At 39.9% G+C, this 27233-nt stretch overlaps 1 protein-coding gene across 6 annotated transcripts in view; it reads right to left on the reverse strand.

Moving 5' to 3' along the window:
* Positions 1 to 27233, reverse strand: part of CAST (calpastatin) — a 59882-nt gene that overhangs the window by 3923 nt on the left and 28726 nt on the right. For 5 of the 6 annotated variants that reach the window (XM_075741284.1, XM_075741282.1, XM_075741287.1 and 2 more), the window contains 24 exons: positions 22843 to 22902; positions 19117 to 19167; positions 18723 to 18779; positions 18098 to 18214; positions 17050 to 17145; positions 16449 to 16550; positions 15578 to 15658; positions 15428 to 15481; positions 14749 to 14841; positions 14506 to 14601; positions 13966 to 14064; positions 12727 to 12810; positions 11685 to 11732; positions 9075 to 9179; positions 8698 to 8799; positions 7910 to 8011; positions 6790 to 6873; positions 5980 to 6027; positions 5717 to 5812; positions 5063 to 5161; positions 3835 to 3936; positions 2390 to 2482; positions 1498 to 1551; positions 975 to 1064 (listed from right to left, as the gene is read on the reverse strand). In XM_075741284.1, coding sequence (XP_075597399.1) covers positions 975 to 1064; positions 1498 to 1551; positions 2390 to 2482; positions 3835 to 3936; positions 5063 to 5161; positions 5717 to 5812; positions 5980 to 6027; positions 6790 to 6873; positions 7910 to 8011; positions 8698 to 8799; positions 9075 to 9179; positions 11685 to 11732; positions 12727 to 12810; positions 13966 to 14064; positions 14506 to 14601; positions 14749 to 14841; positions 15428 to 15481; positions 15578 to 15658; positions 16449 to 16550; positions 17050 to 17145; positions 18098 to 18214; positions 18723 to 18779; positions 19117 to 19167; positions 22843 to 22902 — 2013 coding nt within the window. The remainder of the gene's footprint in view (positions 1 to 974; positions 1065 to 1497; positions 1552 to 2389; positions 2483 to 3834; positions 3937 to 5062; positions 5162 to 5716; positions 5813 to 5979; positions 6028 to 6789; positions 6874 to 7909; positions 8012 to 8697; positions 8800 to 9074; positions 9180 to 11684; positions 11733 to 12726; positions 12811 to 13965; positions 14065 to 14505; positions 14602 to 14748; positions 14842 to 15427; positions 15482 to 15577; positions 15659 to 16448; positions 16551 to 17049; positions 17146 to 18097; positions 18215 to 18722; positions 18780 to 19116; positions 19168 to 22842; positions 22903 to 27233) is intronic. The other variant, XM_075741283.1, reaches the window with a different exon arrangement.

Raw genomic sequence — 27233 nt, forward strand, 5'->3', positions numbered from 1 at the left:
AAGAGGGAGTTACTGGTTCTTAACCAGTTTGAGCACTTGTAGAAAACAAAAGGAGCCCACAATTTTTGCAGCGATATCCCAGCAGCTGCCCCAGAGCACCCTTGGGTTCCTCTGCCAAGGCAGCCTGTAAGGTGACGGCAGTGGCACGGTGGATGTCTTCGAGCCAGGCCAGACCTCTCCCTCCGCCCTAGCTCAAGGTCACAAACACCAGGTTAAGAGCAAGCAGAAAGAACGTCTGACAGGAACTCTTCTCACACGCGGACCAAATCTCAGTCCCCTTCTCCATGCTCTTCTCCAGCACAACCATCCTTTCTCAAACACCACCCTCACGTTGGTGACCTCCAGGTTTATGCAGGTTCCACTGCTACTTCATTTCATACAGCTTCACGTGTGCAGCACTGTGCTGGGAAAAGTCTGACAGCTGTTTGTCAGCTGTGTTTAAGATGATTATATGGCAAATAAAAGCTCCGTTTCTCATTATAAGACCTCTCTGTTCCATTCCTTTTTCACCTTTCCTGTCAGCTCTACTATTTTCCCTAAAAAATGTAAAATTCTTTTCTGCTCCTAACATTTCTCTCTGCAAAATCCTCTTGACCTGTTTCTCAGTTCCAGCCTACAACTATTGCTAAGTAGTGCACGCAAACATTGAAGAAAGATTTCTGTGCCTCTCTACGCTTTTTGGACACACTAATCTGTACAAAAACTGTTACCACAATTCTCTGCTTAAATTACTTCTCCAAGTCTGTCTCACCTCTGTAAAAGACTCTAAATATCATAAACCTTCCTTCTTCCAAATATTTAGTGCACAGAAAGATTCGTCAAACATCCATCAGGTAAGACACTACGTCTGGACAGCACCTTCCAAAGGGGCTAGCTCTCAACCTAAACTGAGCTACTGCAAAGAAAAGTGAGAAACTTTCACAGAATAGTCAAATCCTGTTTGTTTTGCAAGTTATTAGCAGAAAATGTCCTACCTTTGAGCGCTGTGGTGTGGCAGGAGCCTTTGCGCAAGTGTCGAAGTCACCTGATAGGGCATCGATAGCTGCAGAGTCATCTGTAGGCTTCTGCAATAATTTTAATTCTGAAGTTACACAATATGCAATACTTCCCACAGTCAAATTCATGTTTCAGGAGTTTATGTCTGCTTTAATTACCCCCTTCTTAAAAAAAAAACCCACCATACCTGAGTTCTACACATATATTAGAACAGAGATGTCTATTTGAGGTTTCCAAGATACATAATTTCTTTGAATACTGGATCTGAACATTCACAGTGTAGCTGTGCATAAAAATTCTATTTATTGTGAAGAGTTACTCTTCAGAAGTTTTACCGTCCACACTGTTACTATTACCTACTGCATTCAACAGCATTTCTGAGACTTTGCAGTGAATCACACCTTGAGCCTACAATGACACTACTTCAAAAAAAAAATAAAAAAAAAAAATCCAAGCACACAGCATGAAAAAAACCACAGAACAAAAATACCTAAATGTTACCTTTTGTTCTTTGTGTTTCACATCATCCTTCGCTGTTGGCTTTACTGGTTTACCCTTGGGAAGAAGAAAGATTACATCCTCATTTCAAACTGCTCAGATTAGTTTTAAGATACAAGTCCTAACATATGACATCGGGAGTTTACAGATTACCAAGAAAGATGCACCATTCTGAACTGATTTCTTTATTTCTCATGCTATGTATTCAAAATCAGTTCACGATGTTTTTTCACGGTCTGTTAATTTGACTACGTCTCAGGTACCATCTTTCTTTCCTTGTAGTCCACTGGAAAAACAGTTTCCTGACCCAAAACGAGATCAAATCACTGTCAGAGCAGCCATGTGCTCCAGCGAATGGCAGTTTTACAGGGCTTCAGGTATACCACCAAGGTAATACTGCTGTATACACTCTGTCCCCAAACCTGGAACAAAACTACTTGGCATGAATAAGCATTATTACCCACAGTTTGCAAGTATCTGCTGTTTAAAAGCAGACTATAAATCTTAGCTGTTTAAAGGGAGATGTACTATTTTTTCACCTGGTTTTCTGGAGGACCAAAACCACTGAGCCGGTGTAACTGAATCTACACTGCTAAATCTCCAGGATTTTGATTGCTACTGGGTGGTTCGAAGTGATTTTTTTTTTTTCAGATTGTCAACCAAACACACCTAAAATTTGTTTTCTTTTCTTTTTTGAATTAAATGCATGCAAGGACATACAGAGTTACTCTAAGTATAGAATATTTACATGTTTAAGTCTAATACATAAATATAGTACATGCATTTACTCACTTTTCAGCTTCCCTGTTCTCTGTCTAATTCTGAAGAGGACAGAGTGGCTCATACACACAAATTTCTGGTGTTGCAAATAAGAACTAATGAAGTTTTTCCTTACCTGCTCACCTGACTCCAGAAGTTTTTGATAGTCAGGTGGGATAGTATCATCTCTTTCTCCAAGTTTGTCTCTGTGTTCAGCTTTAGCCTTTTCCTGAAATCATTTCATTTTTTAACAGCTTTAGTACTTACGTTAGAAATATCAGCAAACAATGTCAGAGTAATCATTAAACTTAGGACAGACGCCTTTTTTAAATTTCCAATTTTAAAACTACTAGAAAAAAACTCCATATACTTCCCTATGAAGTGTGTTTCATGCCTGAAAGTTTTACATTTACTAGCACTCGATAAGAGTACACATTTAATAAGTTAAACATATACATACACAGCAGCATCCCAACATTTAAAAAAGTTAACGCCAATGTTCGGTTCTGCTTTTCAACAACATGACTAAAAGGAGTCACTCCATGCTTCTGCATCAAATCTCATCCACCCACTGTAGATTTAACCTAAAACTGACAGTTCTGCAATGTTGTACCCGTGAATGCATCTGAGCTACCTGTAGCAGAACCCAGGGCACTTATCCGCCTCCTACCCAAACTGAACAAGAGTGGGACACACTTCTCATCACACTTAGGAGCCAGAGTCAGTTTCAAACCCAACACAACCAGAAGACAGAGCACCACAAGCTCCTAAAAACTGCATCAAGGAGGGAAGCATTTCTTCCTCTATGTTTATTTTTCAATTTATTCTGCTTTGATTTCTGGCAAACATACCAGAAACATGCCAAACAAAACACCTGGTTTACACACAAGTACGTTTTTACGTATACTGTTGAAGATTATTTTTGTATTTGTTAATGCAGATATTTTAATGCAGCTAATTTTATTAGCAGAAAGGCCTTTAAACAATGATATGAAGAACGACTGAATGAAGATAAAATAAGCAGAAATAGCAAGTTAACAAAATGGGACTGATTAAATGAACTTGATATTTGTGGGGTTATAATAGCCAAAGTTTGACAAAAAGGCGGCCACAAAATTAATTGTAGAAACAGAGCCCAGAGAAGACATCTGAAAAATAATTAGAATAATGACAAGAAAAGGTAGTGAAATCAATTATTGCAAATTCCCATAATATTGCAACACTTACCTCCAAGTGGCCGAAGTATATTAACTAATTCAACATTTTTCACAAAAAACACAAGTAACACAGCTGATTGAAGAGTGCATGCTTAGAAGAGAAAAACATTTAAGTGAACTGGTTGATATGCCTACATGTAGGACAACAGAAGAGTATGCTGTTTTTTCTAGTAACCTTACTCCTACACCTGAAAATCACATGCCATATACTCCTACAAGTACGTAAGAAATATTACAGTACATCATTTAAAAAAAAAAATCTCTAAGAAATAAGGCAAGTATCTGAGTTGGTTTCATTTTGGTTTTTTGCTCTGTTTCCTTCCCCCCCCCAAGATTGCACAAGTTTCAGAATGTCTTTTGTTACCTTTACTTTATCCACAACTGGTTTGTTCTCATCAGGGTCTGGTTCCCTCTGTCCCAGGGAATCTGACAGGAGATCCAAGGCTTCATCCATCTCTTTTCCTCCCTAACAAAGTATAAACACATTCGTGAACACAAATGAGCTGTAAAAATAATGTAATTCATCAAGCTAATATAAGTACTGACTAATGAACTGTCAACTTCAGTGAACAATGAACAATCATCTCTCCCTTTGTAATTACAATGTAGTGCAATAGCTGGGGGAAAAAATTACAGAGTATTTAGACCTACAGAAAACATAATTGTAAGAAGAGGTTACAGAATTTGTTTTAACGGCTTTTTTTTTTTTTTTTTTCTAACACATAAGCCTAACTGATGTAATGAGAACTGTTCTATGAAAGGATTGGTTTTTTGTAATTGCCATTCATTTTGCAAACATCATTATCACTGCAGATTAGCTGCTAAGGAAGTGTCAATCCCAATTAAAGCTTATTAACATTTTATCTTCAAAATATGTATGGTCTTTTGCTAATTCACACCATTTTTATTCGAACACTGGTTAGGAAAAAAGCCCTTAAAACCAACCAAAACCCAGGTGGGAGGAGCTGTATATTCCCCTTTCAGATTAGGCTGGAAACACCAGAGGGAGCTCCCACTGCACAGACAGAAGTGGAGAAGAGAAAGGAGGAGGTGTGCGATGCTGCAACCAAACCCAACGAAGGGAAGTCCTCCTGGTATTACAAGGAGGTCATGGCACTGCCTGTCCCTCCACTAACCTTGAACTCCTCCTTTTACAGGCTTACCAGATGACTCGGCCACTATGGTAATGGCTATGCTATTATTCCTTTAAATGTCCTCATTACCTAACCAGGAAAAGAAAGGTGTGGTTCGGCTAAACGCCCAAGCCTAAAAATGGAACCACTTGCATGTGGGTAACTACCCGCACTGACCCACAGAAAAGGAATGCACACATCCCCTGATGCCCTCAGTAACTCCGGAAGAATCAGCACACGACCGGGCACTTCCTTTTCCAAGCGCGGGTGAGCAGGCTTCAAAGGCAGGTGGAAATACAACAATGCATGGAACTTGGACAAAGCCAACACACCAGTCTTCGCAACTCATTGAACTTGAAAGTGTCCAAAAACTCACACTTCTTTTTTTCCCAGAGGGAACATTTTCTTCCCCCCCTCTTTTCTATTTTGAGGTAAGGATCTACAGAAGAGGCTGCTTACTGAGGCAGAAGCCAGAGGAGCTGCTGAGTGCACTGAGGAAACCGTAGCAGCAGAGATAACATCTGAGGAATCTGTGGGCTTTTTACCCTCCTTGGTTTTCTGAAACAAGACACAGCATCGTGACTTAACACAGTGGACTAAAACTATAAAAATAAGCATCAAATTCCATGCATCTGAAATACAATGCCCATACAGTTTATTTTTAGGACTTGATTCTTCTTAGAAGCTCTAGTCATTTCAGATTGAAACCCCTTCCTGAGAAGCACCATGCAACTTCTGCATCTCAGTTTGTTCACATTCAATCTTCCATCCCAACTACTGGTTTAAACCCTGGCATAGCTTAAGTCAGAGGCAGGAGCTAAGATTTCACCAAGCCCATCTATATTCCCAAGGAACACTTTTTAAAAAGTGTCAACTGCAAAGCATTACACGTGCAAGTAACTGATACAAACATATGACAACTACCTTACCTAGTTTTTTCTTACTATGAAAGTCTGTCCTGCTCTCCTATTAATTTATTGCAAAAAATATTTGAAGTTTTTATTTATTGTATTTATAGAAAGTTTACATAAACTTAAGGGAAACAAATAAAATATCAAGATTATTGAAACAACTTGAAAATAAAACAGATTTTCGGAAATCAAATATACTCACCTTTACTACAGTTGCTGTAGGTAATGGTGCAGATGGGGATGGAGAACAGGAAAATCCTTCTGTCAAACCCTCTAAAAGATCATTTTCACTCATAGGCTACCATTAAAAAGAAAAAAAAAAGAGACTTTTAAACCTTTTCGTCTATTAAAAAGGGCAACATAGTCTACCTACATTTTTAAACTGAAGACTGGGAAACCTTACTGACATTTGAGCAAGTAATTCAAGAATGAACTGAACATTATCTGAATATTCACTTTTTTTACCTGGGACTTTTCTTCAGGTTTTGGTAAGAGTGGTTTTCCATCTTTATCCTACAAAAGAAAGAACACCTTATATTAAACCAAGCAGTCCTCAAATGACCATGCAATACAAGTACTCTAACAACATTCACTGAACAACAGTATTGCACAAGAAAATGATCTAACTAGTAACCTCTAGCATCTACTGCTGTTACCTAAGGCGTCATTTAAAAAACCCAGGTCCTGAAACTTAAAAACATCTGAGTGCTGAGAAGTGATTCACTGTGTGGGATTCCGAGCTTCCCTACTTCGTGCTTTGAGTTCCCTGGAAATAGTCCAAGTAATAAATAAAATCCTAACTTCCAGATGGGTAACAATATTCCTGGATGAAGAGTACACAAAGACCATGTCTTCTCATGCCAGCAGCTGTGGCAGGCGTTGCACAAGTCTTGGCTATACCTAAGAAACCCACTTTGGCCAAATGAGTTGTGCGGTGATGTTTGTAAAAATACCACCTTGAAATGTTGGGGTTTTTAACAGTTTCAACCAATCACAATTTATTTAGTTCTAAAATACAAAAAGCTAATGAAAGGCTCCAGTGCACTAACCTCAGGCAAAATTGTTCATGTGTAGGTCTAAACCACTTCTGTGGCCATGCAGGCATCTAATGATAGATGTCAGATATTCAGGAACTACAAACTGGAATTTTTATATACTATAAAAATGGCTGAACTAAACACCAACATTTCAAAATGAAATGGAGTTTCAGTTTCATCCATATATTCTGAGGCATGAAAGGAACATTAGACTAAGACAGCACATTAAATAAATTACTTTTGCTTCTGTTAATCTGTAATCTGGAGGAATTGTTTCTTCATCTTCACCCAGTTTTTGGTGTTTTTCCTGTTCGGTTTTTTCCTATGAAGGCAAAATAAAAATAATATTAAGAAAAACAAATAACTACATCCCAACAGAAATGAATATGAACAATTTTTCAAATTACTGATTCAAATTAGTCTTTCTAATTCAATTCAACTACCAGACAAAAATCTCATGAAAATTAAAAGAAAGCTTTTTCTCTTGAGGAAGCCTTCACTTCTCTGCCTGTTTCTTCCTATGTGTATGAAAAGTAGCTCTACCTATTTCAATGAAGATCAACAAAACAAACAGAAAAGCAGGAACAATAACAAAATAGCATTATACCTCCTAGTCTTAACTCCTGAGGTTTTTTTTAAATCCACTCAACAGCTACCTGGGCTGCATGCAAAGGAAGGCTGAACAGAGAAATCAGTCCCCAACTTCAAAAAGGACTACCTACCATACAAGTTACGTTGGAAGATGACAACTAAGAAAAGGTAGTAAAGCCAATTTGGGAACTTTTGTTTGATAGAATTCCAGCCCACCAGACAAGCTGTCCTCTATTTTTGGCTCCAGTCAATACCAAATGGCCCATGGCTTGGGGTGGCAAATGGGGGCATTCAGAATGTGACTAGGAACAGCATTACCTTAGAAAGAATACATGTCTCACTTACTTACTTAAGTCTCCCTGTTGAAATAACAAGATCAGTGAAAAACACAGTCTTATAAATCATCCCTAATTTAAAGAACTCATCATAAATTTGGTTCCTTTTGCAAATGGACCATCCTGTATGCTACCCCTGATGTGCATGTTAATTTGGCACTGGTGCTCCCATAAGACACTAGGCAAACGCAGTTTTCAGAAGCTGAGGGAACTACTGTATGGTAATAGGCAGAATGATAAAGAAAATGTACTCACTGTCTTGAAATCCTACTAGTACTTCCCAAACAGAACACAACTGGTTTCACACGAAAATTTTGTTTTTTAAAAAAGTGAAAATGTTATCTCTACATTGTTTCTAGCCTGAGGAAATACAGTAACACTAAAGATGATGACATCAACAGTATATTTTTTGAGATCTGATTGCTCCTCTACCTTAACTTTGTCCACAGCAGGTTTACTTTCATCTGGATCGGGCTCCCTCTTTCCTAGGCTGCTGGACAAGGCTTCCAGTGCTTCGTCTGCCACGTGACCAACCTGTAAGGGTACCGGCATGGTGAAAAACAGTTCTTACTTTGGACTTCAGTTGCAGCTGAAGAAACCTGTTCATATACTGCACTGCCAATCACACATTACTTAAGGTAAAAATTGAGAAGTAAACTAAAAAACTGTAATACTTCTGTCCTAATTGTCTTCACATACTTGAGATCTGCTGAGTTCAAGGCATAAGGAAACTTTCAGAGGTTGCTCTGTAAAAAGGCTTCTCCTTTCCAAAGACTTACTCACAGCTAAAATGTTCCACAGGAGGGTCGTTCATTTGTTTTGTTTTTTAATAGAAGCATATATATCGTGAGAAAAGATGTAAGAATGTCAGCCATTAATGCAATCTTCCAAACTATTCAGTAGGAAAATTATGATTTTTTTTTTTGGAGAATTTTTCTTTTCCTGCATTATCTATTACATTCACAAACAGCATCCCTTTCAGAGCACTGAGAGCTAGAGTAGACCACAAGAACCGTCACTTTGACTTCCTCTGTTAAGGTCACTGACCTTCCCTGTTCAGTTTGTGCTTGACTTGTTTTTTCTGGAAAGCACTCAGCCTTTTTGGCTTACCTCTACAGAGGAAGAATATACAATACTGAAATAAGCATCTTGACAATAGACTGTATCATTGCATAAATGAAGCACTGAGTTTTCCTTTAGCTCCAGCTAAGACAACTCACTGAAGTCACAGCTGATGGAGCTGAAGACTGCACAGTGCAAGCTGTGGCACGAGGGACTACTTCATCCTCAGTAGTTTTTGCAGTCACAGGAGCTGAAGGCTTCTGAAACAGAACAATTACACTGCATTTTACTGAATGTGCTCAGAAATCCAAAATGTACCTATTAAGTGTTTTTTTTTAAATACAGTACAAAACAAGAAAGAAAAGTCTAAATTTAAAGGTAGAAGCCCCTCAATTAAGGACTAAGTGCCAAGACTGCACGTTCCACTGAAGGCAACAGGTGGGGGAAAAAACCCAGAAATCTAATAAAGTAATTTTCTTGAAAGAATGGTAGTGTTATCCAGTCTTAGCATCTTCACTGAACTCAAAAGACATACTTTGGATGTGCTGCTGGGCTTCGATGGCTTGGATTGTACTGCAGGCTGTGCAGGGCAGGCAAAGTCTTTTGAAAATTCATCAACAAGATCAGATTCACTCAAAGGCTGCAAAAGAGACACACGTGGTATGGGTGACTCACTGCCTCTTTTTAATTTATTTTTTTCAACAGTTATATTTCAACTTCTCAGAAAGCAGAAACACATTTGTAGCCTACATCGAAATAACCTTTCACATCTACGTGCAACAAAACAGCACGAATTTCGCAATACATAAAATTAAGAAAACCACTTTTCAGAATGAGTCAGTTGCTTTGTTACCAAAAGTGAGTATAATGTAGAGAACTTTCTGTTCAATACTGTTTAAAAGGCTACTGAAAAGGAAAATGCAACCTCTTAATTAGAAAAAAAAAGAATGCTAATATTTACTAGATAGTATTTACTGTAACAGCATCATATTATTATAATACTTCAAGTATAAATTACATACAGGCAGTGGAAAGCAGCACCATCAGATTATGATTCTCCCATTTTATTTTTTTTTTCTTTTTTTCCAGCAGAAGGAGAGTTCCCTCAGAGGTGGTGTCACCTGGAAGTCCTCTTAGATTGTACACTGACTGCTGACACTCAGTGGTTTTCACTGTGCATATTTTAGGGAAAAGTGAATAAGCTACAGTTTTAGTTCCCTACTGTGTGATCTATTACAATCTGTTGATACTATATGATCTAGCACTATGTGATCCATATAATTCTGTGATCTATCACTAATGCTCCTGAGATCCTTCAAACTACTGTTTACACCTAAATGTTGAAATCTTTGCTAGCAGTGATCGCCATTCACTTGCTATGTGGAAGGTAACTGGTTAGGGCTCATTTGGTCAAATTCATAAGATGTAAAATGACATTTCTAGACATTATTTTCCCTCCCACCTTCCTTCCTTCATTGATCAATGCCCCTAAGTCTTAATAAAATGTCTCATCACATAAGGCCCCAATTTTCGTAACATCTGAATTCCTCTTTCAACCACTAAATCAAAAAAGCATGTAGGCAATAACAACTTTTTTCACAAGAGTAATGCCACTGCAAGTGTTAAAGGTATGCAGAGTGGAGGCCCGAAGGAATAGAAGCCCTAGCTGAAATCATGAAGGAAGAACAACTTTGCATCACCAGGAATCAAGGAAGAACTGAAAGTGCTTGAAGGTTTTTCTGCTACTGACAGAACTTTGTTTTGCTGGTTTTGGTTTCACAGATCTAAATTACTGGTGATACCACAGGAATACTGGCAAACACATCTTGCTCAAAATCGCCTTCTTCAAATTATAAATAGTGAAGTAGCGCTGAGAACAACACTGAAACGTATGACTGATACCTCTGTGATTCACTTACAGAACAACTAGTCAATTATATTGGTGTCTCTGAGTGATAGAGGTGGAAAAGCATAGGAATACTTATTTTTCTACTAACTACTTAATTCCTTTGGCATAAGACCTCACGATTCTGAACTCATCTTCTGCTTTGGTTTAATATTGGACTTTAGTCAAACTATGAACCAACCTCCCTTAACTCATTCCACGTTCTTCTTCTGGAGCTTTTCTTTTTTGTGTATGTGCCATCTCTTTTGTGCTCCCTGTGAAACAAGAAGGCTTGTCTCCTAACATTAGCGCCTGGTTCCCTCTGAGCATAGCTGCTCTTTTTCCTGTATGACATGCTCGGCAGGTGTTCCTTCTGTGCAGCTCTCATACATCACCCACTCAAGACGACTGCGTGTCTAAGACCTGACATGAAAATTTATAGAGATGTAAAGTCTTTTCATCACTGCCTTTGCATTCATCCATATTTCAAGCTTGAATAATACAAATGACTTCAGATTTCTGCTAAAAGGGCACAATGTCATTCTTGCTCAGATTGGTCCTGACCTTCACGCTCATTTCTGAAGAACAGAGGTTACCTGTACTTTTCCAATTCCGTCAGCGCTCCTCAACTCACAGTATTTCCAAAGTGAAGCACTCAGTTTCTTCAGTGCACAGTTCCTTTACTGTTCTTAATTTTTGCCTTCTTCCTGTGTATTTCCAATTAACCTTTGCAACTTTTTCTTTCAATCTTTTCAATCTGTCTTGCGCTTTCCAGGTCATGATGGAGATACTTTTTGCAAAGTTCGAGTTGTTCTTTATGATTAGGGAAATGTCCACAGCAGCTTTTCTCTTTCCAGTCATGTTCCTTTCTATATGATGACTAATGAGAGGAAATGGTCAAGAAAACAAAAGATTTTCCTCCCTCGCCTCTCTCTGTCCTTCAACAGCTCCAACAGACTTCTACAGAATACCTTACACTAACTCCCTATACAGCTTTTCTTCGTGTCAGCAGTCATTTCTGTAACTCTCTCCTATCTTCACAATGTCTAAACCTTTTTCTTACTATGAGCTCTTCATTCACAGCCAGTGAATTTCAATAAAACCAACTTTCACTTGACACTTCAGATCAGCAGGTTTTGTGCAAGGAAGTAAACACGCAAGCAGACCAAGACTTACATAATGGCGCAGAGAGCAGTGATGACAGAGAGGGAGAAAGCAGGGTATCTATTCACACTCCTACAATATTGTCAGTTTTCTAACCTTAGGTTTTTCTTCAGGCTTTGATAATACTGGTTTTCCATCTTTATCCTAAAAGTAAAATAAGTATTATTGACATTTTTTCATTGTTAGTAAGAAGCATCATACTCCATAATCACCAGCAAAATAACGTAAGATGAATGATACGCACAAGATTAAACCAGTGACATAGCAACAGGAATTACCCTAAACAGGGGGAATTCTTAAATGGCCAGGTAAGTGGATAAAAAGCAAATGTGACGTCAGCACAATACAAATGGGCCGAGAGACCAAAAAGCATTCATTCCTATCAGTATCAATATGCAGGCAGGAATTAATTCCATAGTAAACCAGCAGGAATTCATTCAGCAGCAAAACAAGCTTTGAGTTCAAAAGACAAACTTTTGCCCTTGAACAAATAGGAGGGTAAAACCCCAGGTCTGCAGTCAGGCAGTCTTGAAATCTCTAAAAAGAGGGGTAAAACTGCTCCATTCAGAATGTTAACATGCAGCTCGAACAAGGTCAGTTAATATAGCAACCTTACTAACATCAGTTACACCAATAAATGTTGCAAAATTTTTCAATTCTCAACTTTATGGAAAACATCTCAGTTCTACTGTTGTTTTGCTTAACCTTGACCTTGAAAGTTAAGCAAGACCTCCATCACTTGAAGTGACAATCTGAAAAAAATGAGTGTAATTTTCACACCATTTTACAATAGTGTTTCAAGGTTACATTAGAAAGTGATAACGAAGAGCACTTCTGTAAAGGGATGGATTTTACAACACTGAGATTTAATATTAGAAACAAGTGTAACACCACTCTTGGAAGGTGCGACCTAGGAAGATCAGATCCTTGCTCAGAACGCCTGAAAAACCCAGTCATGCCCACAAAGGAAGGGAAGGAAACCAGAGATTCAGAAAACACCAACAGGAGAAAGCCCTTGATTAAATACAAGTTTTGCTTGTTTTCTGCACATTATTTCCCTATTTCCCCTCTCTGTCATGAAAGACAGTGTCAGACACAGTGCCATATTTACAAAGTAACAGAGACATGAAAAACTTACCAACTCCGGTGTTAACCTGTATTCTGGAGGTATTGTATCATCACGTTCCCCAGCCTTACTTTCTTTTTTCTCTTTAGCTTTTGCCTTGAAAAGAAAGAACAAAAAAATCACTTAGAGAAATTAAGATAAAAAGTCAAAGTACACTCAACTTCGCTATAAAGATTCTTCAGCCTACTGTTTGCAGAAGTAGTAGCATCAGATAAAATTATTTCATGTATCAAGATATTAAAATTTCTCAATTTATTCCTATCAAATTTCTGTGGCAAAATCACCATGGTTTAAGAATTAACATCACATGTGAATATGTCTGTATTATTTTAAATTCTAAAAAACTTCAGATACTATTCAGAGCCATAACTTTGTGGCAAGTATTTTTAGAATTTTTGTAGTGTACAAAATCCTCAGGTTTCCTTGGATTTCATCACTCTGGCTATACAAGCTGTAATTCTGTATCTTTTTCCATCACTCCTACTGAAACACAGCTTTTCATTCTCTGGACCTCCTTCACGAAGCAATGCATCTGCTAAGTTATCCAAAGACCCAGACTGACTGAACCTGCACCACAACACGCTCTTTTTTTTTTTTGTCAAAATTGAGCTCCAACATCTTCTCTCAGCAACAAAGTTTTCTACTATTTCCCCGTCATTTGTTTGCTCTGAGCTCTAAGTGAAGACAGGGGAAAATTATTGATATTAGTATGATTATAGGCAGAGTTTGCAAAACTAAACTAAAAAGTGTAACATGCAAACACAGGGCTACAGTGTTAAAAAATCTAACTGTTGAAGAAAAACAAGTGTCTTAGAAGACAAGAGTGAAAGGCAAGACCCAGATTAGAAAGATAATGGGGTCTGATGGAAAGAGGAGTACATGCACTAAAACCCCAAGAAGTTAATTAAAATCAAACAGCAAATACGTGCAAAACAAAAGCTTGCTATAAATTGTACCCAATGCTTGGGGAAAAAAACAGAGCAATTATAGCTAATACAGGGAAAAGTGTATGTATGTATGGCCAAATGAAATGCCTATGATTTTCCAGACCATCTTACCATATTCTATTCTACCTGTATCCACTTGGTATTTCTTAATTTTCTTGCTCACATAGGACTCAGACATTCCTTAGGCCTTGGACATGAAAGTTGCTTTGTTAATATATTACACATTTGAATAACGTCTAACAGAGAGGACTCAGGATTCCACAGGAGAGTCTGAAAGCTGCTGTAAAACCGAGTAAGACTATACCTCTGACACCTCTACAACAGGGGTAAGATCTTCTTCAGGTTCAGGTTCAGGTCCACCAAGGGTATCAAGAAGAGCTTCCAGTGCATCATCTTTAATTTCCTGTATTTAATAAAATATGCATATAATTTGTTTCTTTAAACTGACACAGGTTTTATCTTACGTATCTCTTATGCTGTATATCAAGCAATCAGCCAGCACCAGACTGGTCATTTCTGTTTGGCTTTGCCTGATTTCCTTAACATTGCATTGCGGGATATGGCAAATCATGCGATACGATTGCCTCTAGTCAGAAGAACCACAGTTATTCTACAGAAGAATCCAGAAGGAAAATCATCTGTCCCACTAAGGCCGGACCTTTAAGGTACAGCAGAGTCTGTGCAATGACAACCCCTATTATTCCTATACTTTCTGTGATAAACAGGATTTACAACCAAAAATGAGGATGAGGAGCATCTTTACAAAATCAGGTATACGTAAAATACAACATGTGGTTGTAAATTTTAATTAGAAGTTAACTAGTTAAAGAATTACTATGTATACCTCTTTTGATTTCGTTTTCTTCTCCTTAGGAGGAACTGAGGTCTTGACTGAACTTGCTGCTTGTGCTTGCACGATTTCGCCTTCCTTACTTGGTTTCTGCGAGGGATATGAAATTACAGGCAAATTTGCAAAAATAAAAAGAAGGGAAAAATCGTCAAGATTATTTTAAAGTGAAATATTAAGATAATAATGGCAACGTTTCATTGCAATAAAGGCATGCAATGGCAAGAAAAATATTAATACCTCTGTCAGACTTGTCTTTTCTTCAGCAGAAGCAGTACTACAGGTAAAGTCAGATGACAGGGCCTCTGCAAGCTCATCATCTGTCATTGGTTTCTGAGCAAGAAATTGCAAACTAGGTTATCATTATTAAAGTTCAAATAGTAATGCTGTCAAACCTGGGTTAAAATCTGAGTGTGGTCCGTGATTATTCACACAAGGACCTCATAAGTAGGTGATGTTGTCACAGAAAAAACAACAGTATTTCCCCTCAGGATTGTTCATTTTTCAGATAAGTTTTTATTTTTATGTTAAACTTACAAACAGTAAAATTAAGCTGGCTTACAGAATTCTCTTGCTAAGTACAGAAATTCAAGTGATCTTTGCTAAAGACATTAAAAAGATACTCCTGCACACACAGCTACTATTTCTTCTCTTTGTTATTATTACACCCAGTATCTCTATAGACATTTATTTGACTTATTTCAGCTTCAGTCAGTGTCCTGAAAATTCCTACTTCTTTACTAAAAACTTCTGTGCCAAGTTCTATTTAGTTTTATCAGTATCTGTGTTATCTGGCACCCCACAGCTCTCTCCCACCTTCCTATGATTTTTGGGACACTGCCAACATTTAATTTTTCCTAGGAATCCAATGATAATTGGGTTATTTTCACCTTCAATGTAAAAAAAAAAAAAGTCTTACTTCATCTTGTTCATCTGCTTTCGGTGGGACTCCATCTTTGCCATCCCCTTTGCTCTAAAATGAGAATAATTTTGTAGTTAGTGGGAAGCAAAACCATACAATATGAAAGAAAACACACATTAATAATATTATTTTTTTTAACTCACTAACCTTCAACAATTTTACATACTCTGGAGGGAGACTACCTTCCCGTTTACCCATTTCTTCCAAGTATCTTGCAGATATATCTTCCTATGAAAATAATCCAGACATTAATGTTTTTGTACTCTTGTTTACTGAAATACATTTCTAATGTAGAGCTATCCACATTTCTAATGTAGAACTATACTTTTGGAAAGAAAATGCGAGGGTTAGCTAGGTCAGAGGGCCAATCCTGGACCGTGACTATAGAGCATCTTTCAGAACCTAGGGTCATGCCCATGCATCTTGACTAGCTTCAATGTCATCTGGCAAAAGCTCTGCATCTCCACTCTCAGATTCCTTCTGCAATAACATAAGCCACTTCGGTGTCTCAGACCACACAATGTATTGCTGTACTTGGGTTGAATTTTAAATATTTATAAATTCCAACACTTTTATCATGGCTGAGTACTGCACTGAGCCTTTGAGCTTGTAATCTTAATCCTTCTTATGTTACTCTCCCATTCTAACTCAGAAAAGTATGTATTTTTCCCCAAATTCTCAATGTTTTACTCTTTCTCAAGTAGAAATGAAATCTCTAGGTTGTTTACACTCTCTTATACTTCCATCACTCCCTTTTGTAAATCCATTGGACAGCATGCTCTTAAGTCAGTTCAAAAAGCAACAAACTTTGTTGACATCTTACTGTTTTCTACTGCAATACATATATAACTGCATCCTTTCTGTATTACTGAAAACAACACTAAAATGCCACTGCGCAAACTATTTTACCTCTTAGCAGATCAAAGCAACAAATACTGGGTCAATGTAGTACTAAGCAACTACAGACATATTTTAGAGATGAATCTTCCAAAAAGTAAAAATTTAAAATGCAAAATACCGTAACTTCTGGACCAGTGTAAACAGGACTAGTAGGCACATCTTCTTCAGGTCCACCTAGGGTATCTATTAGGCTATCTAGTGCTGACTCATCCATTCCAGGCTAAAAAATAAGCAAACCATTACATAAGTTATCATGCTGTACAAATGAAAAAAAAAAAAATCTGAATCATCTGGTGAATCTGTAGAAAACTCCTGGAAACCAAGGAGCTTTCTTTCAGTAGATCTTGCGCTTGCCAAATTTTTCAGTGAAAACTGTTCTTAAACTTGTTCCCCAGTGTCAGTAGCAAGATCATTTGTATTTATATACCAGCTGACATACATTCATACACATACAAACATAACTGAAGATAAAAAGTAATTAATTTTAGTTGTGGTGAAACTGATTCTAAGTAAGTCCTATTTGACAAAGCACAAATGACATGCCATTGGTTTGTTATCTATTCTTTCAGATAGTCCTTCACCACCATATATAACTACTACATAGCAATACTTCAGCAGTTACCAATTTATTTCTCTGAAACTCAAGTGTTTCAGAGAGAGAATCGCTCTCTGAGACATTTTTATAAGGGAGGCATTAGTCTGGGACTGGGTTTACCAACCTCAGTACTTGATTTATCAGCTGCAGCAACCACACTTGCACTGGCTGCACCTGCACCAGCTGCACCGGCTGCTTTGGACATCTTCTCAGACTTAGGCTGGAGAAATAAGAGAAAAATTAAGAGATGGCTTTATTATATGGCCCTATGTTAAAAATTGCAGAGACAAAACAAAGTAAAGCAGAGATGTTCTACTCAGGCATGCATATGTATTGTGCCTCTTTATCTACGCTTTGAATAAAAAAAATAAGCTGGTTCTACCTACTGGCTGAGTGGTCTGAAAGTTGAGTAGCTGCAGATTGCATGATACTGAGCCCAGCCTAAAACATCCAACTCTGAGGCCGTGCATATTTTTTTGGACTCAGCAACTGGCTAATGCACCTGCACAGCATCCAGATGCTTGGGCAGAGAGAACTACCATCTACCTGCAATATTGTGGAGACATACTCTGTTCCCAGTGTGATTTTGCTGTGAGAAAGAAAGCATGCTATTTTTAGTACTCTCTTCCTTTTACTTTGCCAGTAAGAGAAATCTGCAGTGCAGAAAGACTATGAGACTCCTTCAAAGTCTCTCTTGAAAACTTTCATTTACACCCAATAGTTCTCAATACACCATTAATGCCAGCAGCAAATACTGCGCAAATAGGTAGGATGAAAACTGCTTCAGGGAGTTACCTGCAGGAGCCACACCAACACAAAACATAAACTTCTGCACTACTGACATTCTCATTTACTGCAAAAAGAGTGGGTTGTAGTAGAGCTGCAGGAGTCCCTCATGTTACTCTGGCCTTGTCACCCAGACAGGTAGACTAGAAGACCAAGAGATCTAGATCCTGACTCTACCACACATTTTTGCTCCAGCTTTTTCTTGACTTGCCCCTCTGAAATGACCCCTCCCCAATTTTTTCCCCAACCTTTCTCTTCCTAGTTGTTTTCAGAGTCTTGCAGGCAGGGCACCGGGGCTGCCCTGCTGCAAATGGATAACCTGCTGACCTGCAACAACCCCTACAATAGCGTAAGTAATAAAAATTTGATTGCTATTTCTACTGTACCTTTGCTGTCTCTATGGAGGTTGCTTGTGGAGGCTGGTCAGTTTGAGCTGTTGTTACTTTTCCTGCAGTATTTGGTTTAGAAGTTGCTGTCACAGAAGGTGACATTTGGCTTTTTGCCTGTGTAGAGATAAAATATTATCACTACATACAGAAATACTTATGGGCTGGCTTTGTTTGGTTTGTTTTTTTAATTATTTTTTAAGGAAGGAAGGAAGGAAGGAAGGAAGGGAGGAAGGGAGGGAGGGAGGGAGGGAGGGAGGGAGGGGGGAAGGAAGGAAGGAAGGAAGGAAGGAAGAAGGGAGGGGGGAAGGGAGGGAAGGGGGGGAAGGGGGGAAGGGGGGAAGGGGGGGAAGGGGGGAAGGGGGGAAGGGGGGAAGGGGGGAAGGGAGGGAAGGGAGGGAAGTCGGGGGAAGGGAGGGAAGGGGAAGGGAAGTCGGGGGAAGGGAGGGAAGGGGAAGGGAAGTCGGGGGAAGTGAGGGAAGGGGAAGGGAAGGGAGGGAAGGGAGGGAAGGGAGGGAAGGGAGGGAAGGGAGGGAAGGGAGGGAAGGGAGGGAAGGAAGATACCACAAGAAGCCCTCACTAAAAAAAAAGAAAAAAAGAGAGAGAGAAAAAATACACCACTTACACCACTGGGTTCCTTTTGCTTCTCCTCAGAAGGCTGTTTATTTTGAGAGTCTGTTGGCTGTGATAAAATAAAAAATTGAGATGATTTACCCTTACCACCATTCAATGCTATAGAACATGATCTACACTAGTTCAAATAAGCACAAGACATTTAAAGATGGTTAGCAGAATACTTCTTAAGCTTTTGTGAAGCAGTAAAGCATGCTGACTGTTGCCTAAAACAAACACTGCATTTCCACACCTGTCAGCCCCTACCTTTTTTGCACACAGGAATATTACAAATCACAGGGCAGTATCATGTGGCACAGTAATAGCAAAGAGTTTACCCTATTTTTTCAAAGTTAGTCAAAGACCAAAGTACAACTCCTCGCTAAAGGTGAAAGATAACTATTTACCTTGGTTGACTGCATGTTTTTTCCAGATTCTGCTTTGGTTGTTGGTGCAGACTGAAATATAAGTAACGTATATTCAGACAGAGATTAATATGCTTGGTTATTTCTAAGGGGTCAGCCTATATAAAGAATAATACCGGACGTGTTCGCACTCGTGAGCACACATGCTATATAACTAACATTCAGCGTTTTGATCTTGCAGTTTACAACACACACACACACACATGCAGTCCTCATATGAAGGCTCAAAAGAGAGGGAAATATGCTAAACAATTAACAGTTTGCTTTCCACCTGAAAATTTTCTGCAGCCATGCCACAAAATTGATTCCTGTGATTCACTTCAAGTTAAAGCTGACCACATAAGAGAAACTTGCTAAAATCATTTACCATTTGTTTTGCAAGTATCAACCACAGACACTTGGTTGGGAAATCCTGAACATGCATAAAACCGGAAGTGCCAGGGTATAAGCTTGGCAAAGGTCTCAAAGCCATAGACGACAGTAAAGAACACAACACCACACACAAGGAAGTCACAACAGGTAAAACACTGATAGAGAGGGAGGACAAAATTTTCCCAAACTCCAAAGTGGAGAAAAGATTTAAAATAAAATTAAAAAAATCCAAAAAACCACTTAAGTTCTCAGATTCACCCCTTGGGATTTTCTCTTGACGTCTAACCTCATTAAAACATGGTACTTCTCACTTTCAGTCATACTTTATATGCTCCAACTTGTACATCCTCATTACATGACTACCATATGGTTAAGTCGAAGACACACACATCCACTTGTGTACTTGTACACTAAATAGCCCCATATTGAAAAGGTAATCGTAAGTTTTCACATTTTTTAAGCTAGAAAAGGTTGGACGTGCTTATGTAACATCTAAAGTACAGCGTCAATCAAACTGAGATGTCCTTTGGCAGCAAGGCTGCAAAGGAATGCATCAGAGGTGCAAGCATGAGGTTCAAGAAACACAGTTTGACTTTTCCTGCTGTGGGACTGCTGCATGCTCAGGACTTCAAGTACTCAGCCGTTACAGCACAAATCCAGGTTTTCCTTATGTGCTTTTTGAAAGAAAAGTAAACATACCTTTTTTGTAGGACAATAAATATATTTACTTGCATTTCTGTCAACACCCAACCACAGCTGTAAAGAACATAAATTCAAATTCTCAGCCTGCCAAACCAGTTATTACCAACTGCCTGCCCTTTTTTTTTTTTTTAATATATATTGTAAGTATTATTTTACTAAATACTTGATGTATTTTTTGGTGTAGGGTATGCATTATTCATTATTTTTGTCTATCCTTTAAAATGTGCAGAATTGCTAATACTGCAAATTTACCTATGACAATGCTGAAGAATATTTGGACTCAAGGGTAATGCTTTGATTCAAGACTTGCATACACATGAAGACACTAAGGCCACATTAAAACAGATGATCATGAACACATACATGCTCACACACAGAGACACATCTATTTAGATACACTTTTCGCAATGACAAAGTTCAAATCCAATTTAAAAAAAATATTACTAGGCAAGTCAAACCAACAATTTTAGTATGAGACCATACATTCAGTCATCCTTTAAATAGAATCAGCTGCGAGCAGTCCCAGCCTGAAGCTATAGCTTCTGCTTACAGCATACACTAAACTCCTACAGAAAAAGAGAGATGTTCCTCCTACCCTTCTACTGCCTGCTCCCACCTGCACTGTGCCAGTATCTGAGAGGCCATATTTTAAACTGACTCAGGAAACTGAAAAATAGCCTGGAAAAGAAATATAATACTTTTTAACTGGTTCCCAGTTTCCAGTGCAGTTGCACAAATGCGTGCAAAAGGAAGAAAGCTGAATGGGATGTGTTTTTCTCAGCACCTGGGTTCCTCCATTGCTCCAGCAAAAGCCACAGGGTGCCTCTCTCCACCCTGGTCCTCCAACCTTCCCACCTAACCCCCAGGCCTTCGCCTGCACAACAAGAAGTTCCACATTCCTTCCTCCTTGCACTAACTCATGGCTTTCTCAGAGGGCCATCATCTGATGGTTAATTTGACACAAAGGATTCACACACACAGAATGGAAAGCTAGAGAGGGGTCCAGAGCACATCTAAGAGTAGTCACATGCTAGAGAGACTATAAGAACGACAAATGAGACCTGGTTATAGCAAGCAATTAGGAAAGCATTGTTAATTTGCAAGAAATTTAGGACTAGAAATGAAAGTGACACAGCAACCTTACTTCTTTTCAAAGAACTCTACTGTCAAAAGGCAGATGACTTCCTTAATCCAGCAGGAGGAAGCCATTAGTAATGCAACAGACATTAAAAGAAAACATTACTTGTCTTACACTTGCAAATGCAGGACATTGTTTCAAGGGGATTTGTGTTTACCAGTCTCACAGTGCTGAAGTATGTCTGCGCCACTCTATTTTTGTCTCATCTTGTAAATGCCAGTTTTAAAGATCTGATTAGAAATTTACCACATTGTTCTGAGAGTTATTTCAAATTTCAAGTAGGGAAAGACCGTAACTATTTTTAGATAGCTGTCTGGGTTAAACCATATGGAGAACAGCATCAGTAATGAACATGACACAAATGAGTTTGCTCACAAACAGGTACCTTCATTTATGAGTAATGATCGTGTGCAAATGGAAAAAGTTTAATTGTCATCCAGCTCACTGCTACTAGTCTAAGTCTTACATGTGTGCTGGAGGAAAAGGGTTTTAAAAGGTCGAGGGGAACGTAATGGCTAACTTCAAATACAGAGAAAAGGGAGCTCAAATGTTTTCAGAGATGCATGCTACAATGACAAGAGGCAACAGATCAAAGTTGCAGTAAAGAAACTTCCCATTTGATAAAAGGAAAAAAAGCCACCGTAATGAAAGCGAACTGGCCACCCAAGATGTGGTGCAGCCTGCACTTGCAGGCATTCAGTTTGTCTGGTGAGGCCTCGAGCAGTCCAATTTGCCTGCAGAGCTGGCTCTGCCTCGACCGGAGGGCTGGACCAGATGATCTCCAGAGGCCGCCTCTAACCTCACTACTCCAAGTGTTCCTTTACTTGCACTTACAGGAGGTGCAGGCATCCCTACGTTGTACCACTGCACAAGTCCCTGCTGGTCTAGTTAGTATTCAGTATTTTTGTTGGTCTCACTGTTACCATTATGGAAAATGAAGGAGGGAGAGAATCATTAATCATTTGTTTAAACAATATACGTAAATTCTGTTAGGCAACAGAGGCGTAAGTGAGGATTATGACTCTCTTCTAACAAGTAAAGCAGACACTTGATGACACAGCTTTGACATTAGAGAAGTTCTAGTCAGAAGACAAGACAGAACAAGCATAAAGGACAAAGGGAAGGAAGCTGTCAGACAGCAAAGATACGAGATTAATGAGAAGATTCAACTGTACCTACACTAAAAGCTGAAACTTGTCCTGAATTCTTTGAATATGTGAAAAATTATCATTAGGTACGTAACCCTGTGATTACACTGGGGGGAGCTGTACACATGTCACAAAGTCTGGCTGAGCTAAAATTAAAATCAGTATTGCTGTCATCACATCCTCTGAGAACTTTATATAGCATTTTTTAGATACTTTTTGAAGAGAAAACTAAGCTGCAGAGAATAAATATGCAAAATAAAGTTACTCAGTATCAGTATTAAAAAATAAGTTACATTGCCTCATATATGTGTGCTTAACTGCAAGCATGAGTTTCTCAGGAATTCATACCTTTGTGTCAGATGGCTTCATCATTTGTGGTTTTGATGCATCTGCAGAGGGGGACTGCTTCTGAGAGAAAAAAAAAAGGCAAATTAATTAATTTCACCTTTGTTACACATAATACTATTAAGCAAGCATAAGCAACCTGAAATCATTAGCATGAGATATCCAGCTAAAAATTAAGAATAAATTATTATTGAAAATTAGAGTTATCATTTTAGATCTTCTGTCTTGCCTGTATTTCTACAATGCAAGCATGAAGGATTTTGACATGGTGATGCCCATAGACCTCACAGTATTTTGTTTTTCACTCTGACATGTCCTGAAAGCAAATTTCATATCAAGTATCAAAACACACTCATATCCTGCTCTCATACTGAAGCACCTATAATGACTGTGCAGAATTCTTCCATGTTTCCTTTTTTTTTTTTTTTTAAGAAAAATTGTACTTTTGGATGTACTAGTTTGTCACACAAAACATTTAATACTGAATTAGCAAACTCAAATACGTTGAGAAAAAAAGGAATAATTAATCTGTATGTAACACACACACAAGTGTTTGTGCCTATCATGCAACCCTTTCGGAAAAGCTGCAAATGACACAGTCTGTCTTCCTAGCTTCAGTGAAGTTAATCTGAGAACAGCACGTTTTAGTTCTGCTGTGACTGTATCAAACCTCAACAGCCAGAAATGAATATTCTACTTGTCTCATCAACACTTTACACAGATGCAATACTACCTCTCTGTTCCTGCTTCATGTTCCCCTGCTCAAAGCTGTATTTGCCATCTCGATCACAGCAACACATTCATAATTTACATTTAAATTAACAGCACAACTTATCAAACTGTCTAGATTCTCTCTTCATGTTTACAATGCCACTTGCTGTATGAAAACATTGTCTGCACGAACTCGGAAGCCATATTACTACTCCATACCAGGGCTAACTTCTTACTTCCACACAGAACACGTTCTCATTTCCATAGCTTTTCATAGCACGTGCATTTCTCAACAACAAGGCAAAAGTTGTACAGAATTTAAAAGGTACACTATGACAACGACAGCGTGCTCTCCCCGACAGCGTATCTGGTACATCGGACACCTCAGTTAGGGGTCCAACTACATTAAATACGTACTAGAGAGAATTTGCAATTGTCACACTACAGAAATGTAAGCAAATACTATCTGCTTCCATATATGTACAGATTGATTACATACTATATGGGAACTTTTGCACTGGTGGAGACGTGCACAGGTATGTATAGCCTCCCACATCAAGACAGGGAACAATTTTAAACAACCTTTTCATATATTTCCACCACCGCCATCACGTAATCTGTAGGCAACACCGTATTTTTCTTAATTTGCCCTTTAATAGTTTTTCTTTTCCTTTTCTTTCTTATCCATGAAATTAATCTGCATTCCTTCTACATGACTAACAAGTAGGTATCTGTTCTACACCTTCGTATTAGTCACCCTAGTCCCTGTCCCTTTAATAAAAACAGATTTATCTGAGCCCTTTTCCCTTCCTCCCCTCTGAAAACTCCTACCAAGCATTTTTCTTACAATACACTGAGAAACTCTTTCCCAAGTTCCACCACAGCAGCACCGCTACAACCTGCAGAGATTAGCAAAAACCTCCCACAGGAACCAGCTGCTTCTGCTTCCCACCCTGTCCGGTCGGCTGGCGGGAACTAGCAGAAACTGAGGGATGAGGAGTTTAAATGCTCGTGGAGGAAGAGGACTAGTTTGAGGACAGAAAACAGTTTAAGACATGGCTGCTGACCAGCAGCTACAGAGAATGCCAAGCCATCCTCCCTGGAAACACTCAGGGGTGATTTGGGGAAACAAACCCCTATCCTGGGGAGCCGGGGGGCAAGCAGGAAGGTGGTGGGGAGCACAGGGCACCCTCCGCAGTGCCAGACCACTGCAGTGCCGTGCCACCATGACCGCCTGGCTCCCTCGGAGGCACGGGTGCGCCTCGCTTCATTTACAGCACTTTTTGCCTGAATTCTGCACTGTTCAGGGCCTGCAATTTTCCACTCTCTCCCCCAAAAGAGCCACGTCCAGGAGGAAGGGGGTCCTAGTCCTCCCCAGCCCGTTAGTGCTTGGGGTCTGCAAACCACACCGACACATCGTCAATGCCAGAAGCTGCCGAGGTCCAACCCCTCATGTGGTAGCCACCACGCAGCCGGTAAACACCAGCCTGACTCCGGGGGACTACTTTTTACTGCGGGTTGTTCTGCTTTTCCTCTTCCGAGGAAGCCAGCCATGCTCAGCTGTTAACTGGCTGCACTTGCTGCAGCCCAACAGTCGGACTGCAGAAGGGGTGAAGAAACACACGGACGTGTGTCAGGCGTGGAGGTAAATATTAAAACGCTGCCTAGCAACCGGCATAATAACCGCCTGACGCACAGCTCCCGCAGCGGCTGCGGCCTGGGCAGGCACACCCTGCTCGCGCCCGGGCTGGCCAACCCCCGCGGCGGGCTGGGCCAGACACCCCCTCACAAAAAGGTTATGCTGCCAAACAGAAAAGCAAGAACCAGGAGAGTTCGACTGGCCCTGGAGGTGGGGGCTCGGCAGAGAAAGCCAGGCAGGTGCTCACACAGACAGAGCCAAGTTTTTGCTGGGTTGTTAGGGATGCCCCAGAGGGCAGAGCCGACAGCGGACGGAAAAGTGAGTGTCATCCTGCCACGGCTGCACCCCCGCGGTCCTGCCCGACAGAGGCACGGGTGTTGGAGGATGCCTGCCGGCCCCGGCCTGCAGGAAAGGTCCCTGTGAGTGAAGGGGCAGCCGGGGGTCCCGGCCTGGGTGACAGCAGCTGCACGGCTCTCCAGAAAGCACCTCTGTGAACTGGGAGAGAGGCAAACTCCACAGCAAAGCACCCAACACCACGGCGGTCACCAGCTGGCGCTCATGGAGACACTCCCTGTGCAGGAACCCACCGGCAGCACGAGACCCCCACAGCCACCGCAGGAGGGGCTCAAAGGACAGAGAAGAGGCTAGAGGTTAACGCGGATGAAGCACTGACTGCTACCTGTTAATTACCCCACCGTGCCAGCAGAGCTGCGGGGTCACAGGCCGTGCTCCCACCAGCCCGCCTGGCAGGCAGGATGGGCGCAGACAGACAGACAAGTACCGGAGCTGACCAACCGACCTCAGATGCTCTTGGCCGTGAGCGAGAGGATGGCTTTCCAGAAAGGGCTGGCGAAGAGTCTGGGGATCTAATTTGGTAAGAGAAGGAATACCCTTAGAAACTCATTAGTCAAATTAGCAGGACAGTCACAACAGTGAAGAAGTGGGTTAGTAGAACAAAACCAAAAAGCCTACCAAAAATGGGTTATCTAGTCTCACTGTGTGCACCTCAGAAATCTAGAAGTAAAAGGTAAGGTGCAACAGGAGAAGAAAACAGAGAAAGTAAAGGTGACAAACATCAAGAAGACATAATTTTAACTATTCAGGGAACCAGATGCAAATGCCTATTTGGAAAAAGAAAATGGCAGGTGAGGAACTCCATGAGAACTTTCAGTTATGGAAAGCTGGAAATCACTGAAACTACCCCATATGCAATGTAGTAAGAGCTATCGTCAACTAAAAGTATAGATTTTGGAAATTCCTGGAGAAGATTCATCAGACCGCAGGAGGTCATTGCCCACCCTTAGAAAGGAGCAGCCAGGTAACAACGCAGCAACCTTCAGAAAGAGATGAGATGCTGAACACATTTACCAAGTAAACCAATGCAGAAACACTTAAGAATAAATACCAATCAACAGATCAGCCAAGAATAAAGCATGTAAAGACAACACAACACTCAATACACTCAAACATGGAAATAAGACTGACGGTAAGAGCAAACGGACCTCCAGAGGAGGACACGCTGTCACTGCAACTTCTCATTGTACCTGAGGTGACATTTTCTCGAATGAAACGGGGATGTTGGTGTGTAAGACTGGGTTACAAGCTTGCTTTCAGCCAGATTCCAGCCTGAGCATTCCAAGGGCTGGTGGTAGGTTGAAGGACATCAGACACAACAACACAAAAACCCAAAAGCTAGGCAATACAGACAAAAAATACGTAAGGTTACGGTGCCACAAGCTGAGATACTCTTGCCAAAAACAATCAAGGAAAGAGGAATCCAAGACAACAATCTGTTACCGTGACAACAAAAACATAAAATATGGGAAAAACTTTCCACCTTTTTGGCTTGAGCTTCTATAGGTCAAGTGCTAGGACAATTTTGTCCATCACACTGCGCTACAGATGAATAAAGAAAGATCTGAGGACAGGTTTAGGGAAAAAAATAATTAAGAAACAGAACGTACAAGGGACTTAGTGACATGAAAGCAAGATGGCACCTGCTGTTTTGTCCTCTGGTCAAGGAGCCAAGAAAAAGGGAAAAGAA

The sequence above is a fragment of the Balearica regulorum genome, chromosome Z (genome assembly GCF_011004875.1).
Source record: "Balearica regulorum gibbericeps isolate bBalReg1 chromosome Z, bBalReg1.pri, whole genome shotgun sequence".
NCBI classification, from domain to species: Eukaryota; Metazoa; Chordata; class Aves; order Gruiformes; family Gruidae; genus Balearica; species Balearica regulorum.